Genomic DNA, 13,631 nt, shown 5'->3' on the forward strand with positions numbered 1-13,631 from the left:
AATAATAAAACTGTGCATTGCAGTAAAAGCATTAGAGATAAACAAAGGAAACACTTTTAAACCTTCTCCAAAGCTACCAGACAATGACATTACTATCCCAGCCATCAGAACAGATTTATATTAGATCATAGCTGGGGCTTGGGACTTTAGTTTATGAAGCAATGCTTCTCCCTACAGACTTGAAGAAGAAGGGGCATCATATGAAAATGTAGGGCAAACTCTCTAGACTCAGCAATTATTATATAATAGAATAGAATAAAATAGACTGGAAGGTCTTTCCAGCCATGAGTATTCTACCAGTACTGCCACGTTTCACTGTTTGTAAAACATCTTTGAATGTATAAACAGTATCAGTCACATTAGATTCTTATCATTCATTCTATCTGGTATTATTCATTAGGTGGGATTATAGATTCAGAAATCTGTTGTGTCATGTGTACAGACTGCTGGTTATATTATGTTTTGGGGTGAAGCAATTGTTTATCATAGAGTTTGACTATATTAATTTAGTTAAACAAACAAGGCCTTATATAGTCATTTTTTTTCACTGAAGCACAAGCCTGCATAGCCGCAAAAACATAGGTTTTATCTGGGGGGTGCAGCTTTGCATGCTTTGCAGGGTAAGGGCGTGGTGGGGGATTTTAAAACAAATGGTGGGGGATTTAAAACAAAATCCCTAACAATTAAAGAGGTCCTCAGTAATGCTCTTTTACAAAGTCTTGTTTTTGTTTTGGGGTGTACTAGAACAGGCTCTCATACTAGGTTTGTTTGAAAAAAAATATTTTTCACAAAATTTGCATTAATTACAACACCCTCTCTCCCCTGTCTGGCATGAACGGCTGGAATAGTTTCTGTATCCAAATGAAGGCACGCCGTCTGAAATATGAAATGTGCTGTGATTTGGTTAGCTGGACCAGTATGTGTTGTGATTGGCAGCACTCGGCGGCGCCCGGTCGGGAAATGTCATGCCCTTACCAAAGCCGCCTGACTGCGAGCTTCAGTGTAAATACTGTGTCAAAATCATTCGAGCACGATTTTAAACCCGGATGATTGTAACCACTCTAAGTTCTCCTGCCTTGGGGAGGCTAGTGTGTGATAACATCAATTGTCTTCTCTAGTGCAGCTCAATAAGGTCTCATCCCATTTTCATCGGTATTTGTGATATCACAAATCCCGGAAAATATGCTTTGTAGACCAACAAGAGTCGTTCATCGTAGTTTTGAAAAGTGATTTCTGTTAAATAAAATATCTCCTTTTGAATTGGACTTTGAGCTGTTGTAACTTTGCAGATCTTTTTTATGCTCAAACAGCAACATTACAGACTAACTAAAGTTGAAAAAAGTGAAAAAGCATACTAGGACCCCTTTAAACAGCCCAAACATGGCATGGTAAAAAGGCTTTTATAAACACTTGACAAGTCTTTGAAACAATGGTGTTGAGCAGGGGTCGCCAAGCTCGATCATGGGGGGCCGGTGTCCTGCAGAGTTTACCTCCAACATATTAAAAAAAATTATGTATGAAAATGCTTGTCTCATAGGTAGGCCTGTGTTGTATCCTGGCATCTTTTTTGTAAATATGTTTCCTTTTGACTTTTTAGGTGGGGTTTATAGATGCCAAAAGCTGCTGTATACATTTTGTGATGGGATTATTTGTCATAGTTTTTGACTATGAAAAACTATTTACTTTATTTTACTTTAGTTAAATAAGACCTAATGATTTGGTTTGCTGATGCACAGCAGCCTGTATTACATGTTGTCTCGGATCACTCAAGAAAAAGCTGATTCCCTTAAACTCGCTGTTTAACCAGCAATATTACATGCTAAAGTGAATAATGCATTTGAACCTTTATTATTTAGAATCTTTATTGCAATTATTTGTGTGTTGTTTTGAACAAAGGAAGCAATCACAAAGCAAAGTTACTAGCTTTCAATTCTAAACATATCTGGCCTCTTTACCCACAACAAACATCTGTTACAACATCAAACATACAAAATCAGTCAATCAATTCAACTTAAATTAGATGCTTGAATGATCACAGCTGATAAAAACTAAGATTAAACCTGTAATTTTTGTTTTGAATTCTTCCAGTTGCATTTTTATTCTTCTTTCTACAACAGTATTCATCTTGCGTCGTTTGTACAGTTCTTTTATGGACTGCATGACCTCTTCTGTCTTTAGAGTGTATATGATAGGATTCAGCATAGGAGGTATGTCTGTGTCAGGGAATTGTTTATTAACCGGGGTGTTTGGATGGAAAAGTGTTGTTATAGATGCAATATTATTGCTTATAATTGGGAGATAACAAGTGTAGCAATTGTCACCAAAATGAGATGTGAGGTGCAGGTTTTTATGGCTTGATCCGGTCAGCACCATGAGCAATCTTAAGCAGAGCCACAGAAATACAGCAATATGTGATGATGATCAGTATTAGTGGTGTGCAAAATCAGGAGACCAAAGCTAATTTTTCCTATCAAAATATTTATAGAATTATCATTGCAAGCAAGTCAGCTATAATACGGAAATGAATCACAAAAATAACTATCGTCATCCCATTAGATCTAACACAAAGAGAGTCTATTTAGCAAACTTACAGTACAGAAAAAAATGTGACAGACAACATCCACATCCACACCTATGATCAGAAACATGGCTGGTTTGGTTACAATGGCATGATACTGTAGAGGAAACACAAATAGCAACAAGTCTGTCATAAGCCAAAACACAGTAGTGTCAAGACTGCAGATTCATGAAATGATATACAAAAAACATATTTGCCAAACATGCTTCAAATGAAATAACCTGATGCTCAAATAAAAATGTGTCAATGACTTTTGGAATCAAAGCTGAGCTTCCACACAGGTCAGAAAAGGCCAGATGAAAAACAGCAATGTAATTTGGCTGTGTGAAGTCCTGCGGGCCAAATATATGATACACATGATAAATGAATTCCCTAAAACAGTCACAAACATGACACTAAAGACAAGAACACATAGTAGTATTTTGCATGTGGAACATTAGAAAAGCCATTGATTGAAAAAGTTGCAGGACGAACAAAAGTCACATTTGCAGAGGAAATTGACTGCATGGAGCTCATGATAAACTGTTTCGGACTTTTTGTGCACTTGTGACCGCTGTATCTGTAGAAATACACTCAATCACAGAGAATATTCACAAAATGGTTCCATTTCCAGTCACAGTACATTTAAGAATACAAATTACAATGATAGTAATAAAACAAGTCATTGCAGTAAAGGATTAGAGAAAGAAATGAAACATATGGCTTATACTCTACCTTCTCTCCGAAGAGCCACCACAATGCAATTATTTGTACCAACCATCAGAGCACCAATTTTATATGAGATCTTTCTCTTAATCTTGGGACATTAGTTGATGAAGCAATGCTTTATATACTCCCTACAGAGCAAGAACGGAAGTAAAGCAAGCAAGTCTCATTACTGTTCCCCACTTCTCACTAAAATGTCATAAAAAAAATAGTGGTACATGTTTCAATTAAATGTGACCCAAAACTAATTGTAACATTCAACAACAAATATTTCATAAAAAATACATTTCAGTCAACACTGTTGTGTTATTTTCCTTGTCACACATAAACTGAGGTACATGTGCATACATGCTTGTGAAGTTTGTTAAGCGCTAAGCAGAGATTTCCGTCACTTTCAGGATGGGCCTTTCATGATAAATATAAATACTTTTGTTAATGTAGATTATTTAAAAAATAATGATAATCACAGTCAAATGCAAGTCATTGGCTCAGGAAAAGTAAGTTAACCCATATAAAACTATGTGAGCATCCCTGAAACGTTAAATAAACGTACATGGTTACTAACGTAACCTTAATTTCCTGAGATACGGGAACGAGTACTGTGTCTGCTAAGATGCTATGGGAAACCTCCCTTTTCTACGAATATTGAAGCCTTTTCAATAATGCAGTGTAACTGCACGGCCATTGGTTCGTGCAGTGAATTAAAAAAAACAAACCAATTGCTCAGCAGCAGGGCTGCACGAGCCTATGGCGACAAGCCCACCAGAGTAATAGGATCCTCAGGTTACTTCGACTGAGTCAAGCAGCTACATAGCATGGCCAGCAATGCAGTACTCATTCCCGTATCTCAGGGAACCAAGGTTACATTAGAAACCGAGTACATTCCCAATCGATACTTCACTCGTACTGCGTCTGCTAAGATGCTATGGGGAAACAGTGCAATCCCACCATGTCATGCTAGAGGAACGACTAATACTTGAACTTGCCTTAAGCACCAAATGGGACCCAGAAGGACCAAGTATTTCACAGGGAAGCCCCACAGGAGGCAACAGGGCCAAACTCACAGAGGTCGGCCCGGCACTGAGTAATTGTTCCAAGAGAAATTGTACAGCCTCAGAACCCAGTGGAAGCCAAGAGCGTACAGTGAAGAAGGCAAACGCCTGAAGCACTGGTTTTGCCATATGGCCAGAGTGCGTCCGTTTTAAGCAGAAAGGACCCGGCCAGTAAGGCCGGGACATCCAGATTATAAAACCGAGATTTAGTTCTTTTAGAACTTACCTCTTAGAAATAAGCTCTTTTAGGCTCGCCGGATGGCAGCAGGGGATCAGCTCGGACCGCTACTGCTGCGATGCTGAAGGCGGTGGAGAAGCAGTGAATCAGCCGAGCAGAGGGTCGCTGATTCAGCTTGATCCTCTGCAAAGGCGATTCTACGGCGAGAGGCTTCAAGTCTCATAGATCAGTGAAAAACTTTGTCATCTGCCTTCTTGAGCACTAGCGCACTTTCTCCAGGCACGTTGCACAGACCTGGGTAATTGATAATAAAAATCATTGTAGAGTATTTACATGACAATTTTTAAATGGGTCATATGATGCTATTTTAAAGATCATTATTTTGTGTATTTAATGTAATAGAATATGTTGACATGCTTTAATGTTCAAAAAACATTATTTTTCAAATACTGTACATTATTGTAGGTCCTCTATGCCCCGCCTCTCTCAAACACGTCGTTTTCTACAAAGCCCCTCCTTCAGACAAGCACAGTCTGCTCTGATTGGCCAGCTGACACACAGTGCATTGTGATTGGCCGAACACCACAAGCACGCGTTGGAAATGTAATGCCCCTTTTCCATAATCGCGAGCTTCAGCTTTCAAAGTACGTTAAATATAAAGACATTTAATAATGTCATTAGTTTTAACCATCAGTTCAAGCCCGATAGGGAAACAGAGGCGCGTGACAGATTGTCATAGCAAAGTCGGAATTGACTCCTTTTGTGGTGTTTTTTGACCCTTTTTTTTTAGAAATATCCTTTGTTCACAGCCAGCCTTGTACTCTCCTAGGTTCACAAAACTGTTGTCCATAAAATGCGCTGCACAAATTCGAACATCTGGGTTGTGCTGTTCTGTTGGAAATAAATCTTAATCACTAATTCCTAATTGCATCTACTTTCGGAAGGCCAAATAAAGTGCTTTCGCTATTGCACAGAAACACACACAGCGTCACCCTGACATGGCTGTATCAACACTACTGCAACTTCCTGAAACCACACCTTCTTTCTTTGCATGAACATTTGGGGTGACATTAAGCAAAAATATTTCCACATCGTGACACAGAGATGTGGGGGCATGTTTGAACGAGGCATTTTGAGCCGCGTTTTAGCCCAGTCTGGATCAGCCTCCTCTTTTAGATAAAATAAATCCTTTTGTTTTGGGCTTTGTGATTTGTGCAGATCTTACACATGCACAATTAGCTACGTAACACACTAAAGAAAATGAAAAATGGAAATCGCATCATATGACCCCTTTAAATCTGTTTTGTGAATTAGTTGTTGCAGTACTAAAATGCTGTCTTGCCATCATGTGTTGTTTACTGTGTGGGTTCACAGATGCAGAATACTGTTATATGGCCTTACACTGTCTGTGTGTGATGGGGTTGTGTAACTGCTTGTAGGTATTGACTTTTTTATTTTAGTTAAATAAACACAGATTAATATAAAGACTGAGTTCCCTGAAGCACATGCCTACATTACATGATCTGGGGTCTCAAGAAAAGAAAAACTGATTTAATTCACAAACTGTCTGAGGGCCACAATCAGCAGAACAAATGCCAGCTAATGATTCATTCAAAGTGTCTGTTCATAAGTATAACAAACATGATGCAGAAGCATATTTAAAACATTTGTTATATTGAAAGAATTGTAAGGCTAATGTACTTTCATTTGACTTGTTAAGATTAAATCACGGAATAAAAAATGTGAATATTTTTAAAGCTTTATATTTTCACTTAAATTATTTTGTACATGGTTTTGAATAAGCAATTACAGAAACTTTACTTAATTTTTCAATATACTGTGTCTATTTATAACACCATGGGAGTTTACAACATCTACATAGTTTCAAAATCAATCAACTCTGTTAAATAAGATATTTATTTAATGATCACAGATGAAACAACTAATCAAATATCTGTAGTCAAAAGAGTTTCTTTCAGGCAGGTAATGAAAATCAACACCAATATTGCAATATTTCACACACTGATCAGAAGATATGAGATTACACCTGTAATTATTTTAACTTTATCCTACTGCATTTAGTTTTTCTTTCTTTAGTTGTATTCACTTTGCTGCGTTTGTACAGTTCTTTTATTGACTGCATGACCTCCTCTGTCTTTAGAGTGTATATAATGGGATTCAGCATTGGAGGTATTGTCTGTGTCAGAGAATTGTTAATTATCTGGGTGTTTGGATGCAAAGGTGTTGTTACAGATGCAAGGACATTGCATAAAACTGGGAGATAAAAAATTGCCACCAATATGAGATGTGAGGTGCAGGTTTTTAAGGCCTTGATCCGGTCAGCACCATGAGCAATCTTAAGCAGAGCCACAGAAATGCAGAAATATGAAATGATGATCAGTATGAGTGGTGTGCAAATCAGGAGACCATAGGAAATTTTACCCATCAAAATATTTATGGAAATATCATTACAAGCTAGTCCACAGATTGGGGCATAATCACAAAAATAACTATTAAGTACATTAGACCTACAAAAAGATATTCTATTCACCAAACCTACAAGTACAGAAAAAAATGTCGCAGACACAATCCACATCACCCCTACGATCAGAAACATGGCTGGTTTGGTTACAATGGCATGATACTGTAGAGGAAAACAAATAGCAACCAGTCTGTCATAAGCCAAAGCAAGTAGTGTCAAAGACTGCAGATTCATGAAATGATATACAAAAAACATATTTGTTAAACACGCTTCATAAGAAATGTCTTGGTGATCAAATAAAAACATGTCTATGATTTTTGGAATCAAAGCTGAGCTTCCACACAGATCAGAAAGGGCCAGATGGAAAACAGCAATGTATTTGGCTGTGTGAAGTCTGCGGGCCAAATATATGATACACATGATAAATGAATTCCCTAAAACAGTCACAACATACACTAAAGACAAGAACACATAGTAATATTTTGAATGTGGAATATTAGAAAAATCACTGATAAAAAATGTTGCAGGACGAACAAAGGTCACATCTGTTGAGGAGTTTGACTGCATGGAGCTCATGATAACTGTTGTCTGGCTTTTGTTTCACCTGTGATAAAGAACTGTTACAGAAATACACAAAATACCAGAATATTGCCATAATGATTTGATTTCCAGTCACAATGATTAATTAATTATAAGTTTTAAATGTCCTTTTAACATTAATATTAAACTAATAATAAAATTGTTTACAGTCATTGCAGTAAAATCATTAGAGAGAACAGAGGAAACACATTGTGTATACTCTACCTTCCCCAAAGCTGCCAGAATGACATTATGCTACCAATCATCAGACATATTTATATTGAGATCATGAACTTGGGGCTTTAGTTCATGCATCAACCCTTTTCCCTGTAGACTTGAAGAAGGGACGTGCATATGAAAACGTAGCAAATCATTTGCATTCTGCAATTATAAAATAGAAAAATTAAGCTTAGAAGACACATAACCATAGAAAATCATTTTGATGAGTTGGTTTATAAGTATTGCTCCAGTTAAAATTAATAATAGTTTTCCCTTTCCACAAATCACCAATTTTAGCAAGCATTAACGTATTGCGTAATTAATAGGGTGACCAGATTTCTCATGGTGGAATATGGGACGGGTGGGCAAGGGGTGGGCAATATGACCACGATATGAGAAATTTTATTTCATGTCTGTCTATCTATCTATCAATCTATATATATATATATTGATAGATAGATATATATAGATAGATAGATAGAATATATATACAACATTATTGACACAGACAGGTATTTAATTGGCCTTCTGTCCCTTTAAGACTGAACGCATGGATGTAACACATCGACACATATCCGGTTTCACCCACCTGTTTAAGTTCACTTAAGCCATAACCAACTGTATTTATGGGAGATACTACACATGATCGACATTTTGACAACTGTGTGTCTATTTGACAATTCTGGTGCAATAGAACTGATTGTGTACATGCGCAAGCAAGAACACTTCTGGTATGTCAATTCTATGTGATTCCTACAAGTTAATCAATAACGAATTGTGATTGGATGGTTATTTTGTTCTACGGTAAGCTTGGCTACCTTTGATTATGCTGTAGTCACATGACAGAACACTACTACTACTCGCTCTGATCTCCTAGTGGTAAAGAAATTTTGAAATACAGGACACTAAAAATAGAGCTGAAATATGGGACTGTTCCGGGGAAAAATGGGATGTCTGGTCACCCTAGTAATTAAACACCCATTCTCACTCACTAGGGCACCTAATACTGTCGCAAATCTAAAGAGCAGTGTCACACCAAAAGCCCAATTTAGCATCTTTATTGCGACATGGCCAGTAGGAAACCCCATTGCTGTCAAAGAGAAACCTCTGGCGTCAAAATACAGACACAAACATTAAGGGGATTTTATCATCATGAAAGTATTTAGGCTACTGATGCATGATTATATGTATTAGTCTGTTTTATTCTTATTCTGAGGTCACTGTAGCCACCCAGAACCAGACCGTATTCAGATCAGGTGGTCACTGCAGTCACTTGGATCCAGTCGGTATCCAGTCCAGATGGTGGACCAGCACCTAGAGACGACCTCTACAGCCATATCAACAAGACCATGTCAACTAGATGAGCCCCAAAGACAGACCCCCTCTTGAAGACCTCGTCAACTATACGGCCATCGGGGCAAGACCATGAAAACCAGATGAGTCCTCTGCTCAATCTGACATGTGTTGCAGCCTGAAATTAACCCACACCATGCAGGTTTCATCTGGCCAGAGGAGAATGCTCACAAGGTTTTTTTCTCCATTTCTGTCACAGAAGAAGTTTTTGGTGTTCCTTGTCACTGTTTTCCTTTGGCTTTTCTTAGTTGGGGATGCATCAATGAAACTGACTTTAACTGATAAACTGACTGTTTTTTCTTCTACAAGGGAAAAAACAGCCCTGCACATATACTTGAACAGTACACAAAGCTTTAGGAGCTCTGACCAGCTTTTTGTCTGCTTTAGAGGACAACAGGAGGGGAAGGCTGTCTCCAAACAAAGAATGGCCCACTGGATTGTGGATGCCATTCTGTTGGCTTATCAAGCCCAAGGTATACCATGTCCCCTGGGAGTGAGGGCTCACTCCATCATGGGTGTTGCAGCCTCCTTGGCTTTAGCGAATAATGTCTTGTTGGCAGATATCTATAGAGCTGCGTGCTGGGCTACACACAACACCTTTGAGAGATTCTACAATCTCAGGGTAGAGCTGGTTTTGTCCCGAGTCTTGGTTAATAACAGGTAAAACATGGGTAACTAGCTGGGTGTAGCACTTGCGCTGACAGATTTACCTTGCCTTCCAGTGGCTTTGATAAATATCCACCTGCACCCATGTGACCAAACATTCAGAAATACATCATAGTGAGGACAACACCCTTAGATAGACAGATTTAGGTCACTTACTCTGGGCATTGGGATGGTTATAACATAGCTTGAGTGTATCCACTACCTGGCACGCAACAGCCTGTCTGCACTTACACCCCTAAACCCGTAACACAGTTCAGTTGGTTGCAGCGTTTAGTATAGGACCTCTATTGTCAGTAATTTGACACAGTGTTGAAGTTACATCTTGGTTACTATTGTAAACTCTGTTAGAGGAAATTTTGGCTAGCACTTTTATAATGGATTATGAATTTCATTTTCCACACCGGCTAAATACCCCTCTGGCTCAGCCTGCTACAGTAGCCATGCCCAATAGCCAGGCAGGCCACCCTATAATTTATTTTAACTGAATGTAATGATAGGATGAACATTTTGTGGTCTTAAGACTTCCTCAGAAGATATATATACAGTATATATTATATATATATATATATATATATATATTTAAATATAATTTAGAACACTTTAATTGTTGATTGCTATCAGGATGTGAACAGTCTTTAAATTAGTGTAACAAAAAATGTTTATGAAAAAACACTGCCCATCCTAGCTTTATGGGTCTGAGGTATAAACTCATTCAGCTGTGAAAAGGGGGTTATGAGGGGCGAAAACTCATCATAGACCATACAATTAACAAAAAACAAAAGTTGTTTCAAGTCACATACACCACTGTTTTTATGGGACCCATTAAATAATAATAATAATAACTCTAGCATTTTAAATCTTGTCCAGAGTCTTTATGCACATACGTTCTGCAACAAGAACTACCCTAACAAATTGACAAAACATCTAGATTTTTTTTAACTCACATGAAAAAGATATAAGATAAACTAATGAAATAACACACTTTAATATGGAATCTTGATGTTGTAAATAAAAGACTGACTTAATCTGCATTTTTTCTGTTATGCATTTATATGACTGTTTTAACTTCTGTTTGCACTTCTTAACATATAATATCAAACATTAATTATTCTTAACATTATGAAGATATATGAACAAAACAACACACGGTAAAAAATAGGTTTATTCCCAAGACAGAAACGTGATTTGTCTTTTATAAAGTCTTTTCACAGACACCATGAACTCCTCTGTCATGAATGTGTAGATTATTGGGTTTAAGCATTGGAGGAAGCACAGTGGTCAGAGAGAAAGATTAAAAATCCTTGTGTTAGCATTTATAAATGAAGAAAGAGCATATGTAAAGGTGATGGGTACATAAAATATAGCCACTAATATTAAATGAGCAGAACATGTCTTTGTGGCTCTTTGACGGTCTTGTGGGGCTGTGATTCTGAACAATGTTACAGCTATGCATGTATATGAAAAGATAATAAAAAATACTGGGAACCCAAGGATGATCGCTGGGAACAAACTGGCTATCACAGAACTTGGGAAATTATTGTTACAAGCAGAACGATATATAGGCCCATGATCACAGTAGAAACTGTTAACAGTGACGATAACTTTGCAGAAAGAAAGTCTGCTCATAAAAATTGCTCCGATCATTGTTAGCAACAGTGCTAGTGTCCATGAAGCTCCAATTATAACAAGCATTGATCTGTGGGTCACAATCATATGATACCTCAGTGGTAATGAAATAGCAACTAATCTGTCATAAGAAAGAACAGTGAGAGTTAGTGACTGCTCTGTAAAAAATAACATATTGGAGAACATATTGGACATGCACAATCCATATGGTATCAACTGATTCCCAAACATAAATGTATCCAGTAGCTGAGGGATCACAGCAGTACTCTCACAAATGTCTGTCAGTGATAAATTAAAGACGGAGATATATTTAGGAGTGTGAAGATTTCGGTCCATAATGATAACAAACATGAGGCAGGAGTTTCCAAGCAAAGAGATAAAATAGACAAAAAACAGAAATATATAATAGTATCTCATGTGAGGTATACCAGACAAACCAGTGATGTAGAAGTAAGATGGAATAGAAATATTCCTGTTTTCAGTGAAATCAAGATTCATGTTTAGTTCATTCACTGATCCTCCATTCATCCTGTCTAGGCAGAAAATAAGTGAATTTATTTATTGTGGTAAGAAACCAATTTCACAAGACAAGAAAGATATGTTGACATAGAGACAGAAAATGTTCTAATGAGTTTCATATAAAGCAATTATAATACATTTAAGTAATCATTAAGTTATTGTGCATCTTTAAATACTTTTACTCACAGAAAAGTGAAGAGTGGATCTGATGTATACAGCAGACAGCACTGTAAAAAGACTTTCCCTGACCTGTTACATATTGAACTATATATCCCTCAGTTGAGCGATTACTACAAACCCCAGGCCTCGCTGGACTTGTCAGATGACCAATCACGGAACAGAACTGGCACTGGTACTAATCCAAAGAGAGGAGAAACTGAAGCCTATTTGTTGCTTCATAACGACTAAGGCTAAATCTTATAAAAAATTCTTTAAAAAAAAAAATTATCCTTTACAGCTGTTTTTTTTTTTTTTTTAAATAGTAGAGTTTTGAAACACTGCTAATATTAGCACTTGTAGAGTTTCCTTGATCTCTGTGTTCTTAACATCCTAAAAGCTTCTTTTGGCAATCAGAGCCATCAGAAGAAATTACAGTGTAACTGGTTTATTTTGTGACCCCCTCTTTGTATTATTTTATTTTTCCTAGAGATTTTACAATTCATTATTGTTTAGCTAAAGGCATGAATGCAACGCTAATAATCATTCACTTCATTATCAGATGGCTCTTGTAAATGAACAGTCATGTGAACAGACAAATGCAACAATAGTGAGGATGGAGACCACGGCCAAGTGAAAGAACATGCAAAAGAAAGCCCTTTTATCTTTTACCTTTTTTAAAAAATCAGCTAAAGGACTTGCCTTGGCCAGGTGTTCCAGGAACAATGGATCGTAGCTCTTAAGAATATGCTCTACAAGAAAAGTTACAAACATTTGTTAGGCCTACATTACATTACTATGTGTTTCCCAAAAACATGAGTTGCAAATTAAGGTGTATAACTTTTTGTATATTGTTAAAAACTTGGTATGCACCTGACAATGAACGGCTTTCTTGAATATTCAATGTAATATATGTATTTAGGTAATTAAATAGATATATATTTATTACTATTTTGTGTAGAGCTATTACTCTTAGGCAGTCTTTGTTTTTATTGTTTTATATTCACAAATTTATTTCACACATCAGAGTAGGCCACTATTTATTTATTTACTTATCAATTCATTTTCATCTATACTATGCATTTTTTTTTAAATTATTTGCAATTACTGATTAAAAGTAAATAAGTAAATCAATTTAATAACTATGACTATAGTAAAACAAAAGTAAACTGTAATTCTCTCTGGTTTTGGTCCTTTTTGATGGGTGGCCCACAGTGCCCCTTTTATTACTTCCCTATAGAGGTCAGATGAAAAGGAGCACGGATACATTTTAAGTAAGGAACAAAAGAATTACACACTAACACTATTACACACTATTATTTTAATAACAATGAAAATTGTTTTTTTTATTATTATTTAATTCATTACAGTAGTTTGTTAGTGTTAGCATTTGTTGTGGGTTTATGGGGTCATGGTACCTGTTGTCTGGCTTTCACAGAACTTGTAATGATAAATCATATTTAGAAATGCAGAACATTTAAGCATATAACTAATGAAACAATCCAAATGACAACAGTG

General features: G+C 36.8%; 2 protein-coding genes and 1 pseudogene across 2 annotated transcripts; all 3 read right to left on the reverse strand.

Annotated features, from left to right (window-relative positions):
• Nucleotides 1–1,932: 1,932 nt before the first annotated feature.
• LOC122146363 lies at nucleotides 1,933–3,094 on the reverse strand (annotated as a pseudogene).
• Nucleotides 3,095–6,566: 3,472 nt separating this feature from the next.
• LOC109087765 (olfactory receptor 1468-like) lies at nucleotides 6,567–7,571 on the reverse strand. Its single transcript, XM_019101954.1, has one exon. It carries the CDS (start codon nucleotides 7,569–7,571, stop codon nucleotides 6,567–6,569), a length of 1,005 nt encoding a protein of 334 aa, XP_018957499.1.
• A 3,519-nt stretch (nucleotides 7,572–11,090) lies between these two features.
• Nucleotides 11,091–12,037, reverse strand: LOC122146526 (olfactory receptor 13C2-like). Its single transcript, XM_042765740.1, has one exon. The coding sequence runs from the start codon at nucleotides 11,964–11,966 to the stop codon at nucleotides 11,091–11,093; it is 876 nt and encodes a 291-aa protein (XP_042621674.1). The 5' UTR covers nucleotides 11,967–12,037.
• Between the last annotated feature and the right edge of the window lie 1,594 nt (nucleotides 12,038–13,631).

This window comes from Cyprinus carpio, chromosome A10 (assembly GCF_018340385.1).
Source record: "Cyprinus carpio isolate SPL01 chromosome A10, ASM1834038v1, whole genome shotgun sequence".
Taxonomy (NCBI): Eukaryota; Metazoa; Chordata; class Actinopteri; order Cypriniformes; family Cyprinidae; genus Cyprinus; species Cyprinus carpio.

Bases quoted from the DNA above. Each gene is read 5' to 3' on its own strand.
- LOC122146526 (XM_042765740.1), bottom strand. From the start codon at position 11,966: ATGAATGGAGGATCAGTGAATGAACTAAACATGAATCTTGATTTCACT.
- LOC109087765 (XM_019101954.1), bottom strand. From the start codon at position 7,571: ATGAGCTCCATGCAGTCAAACTCCTCAACAGATGTGACCTTTGTTCGT.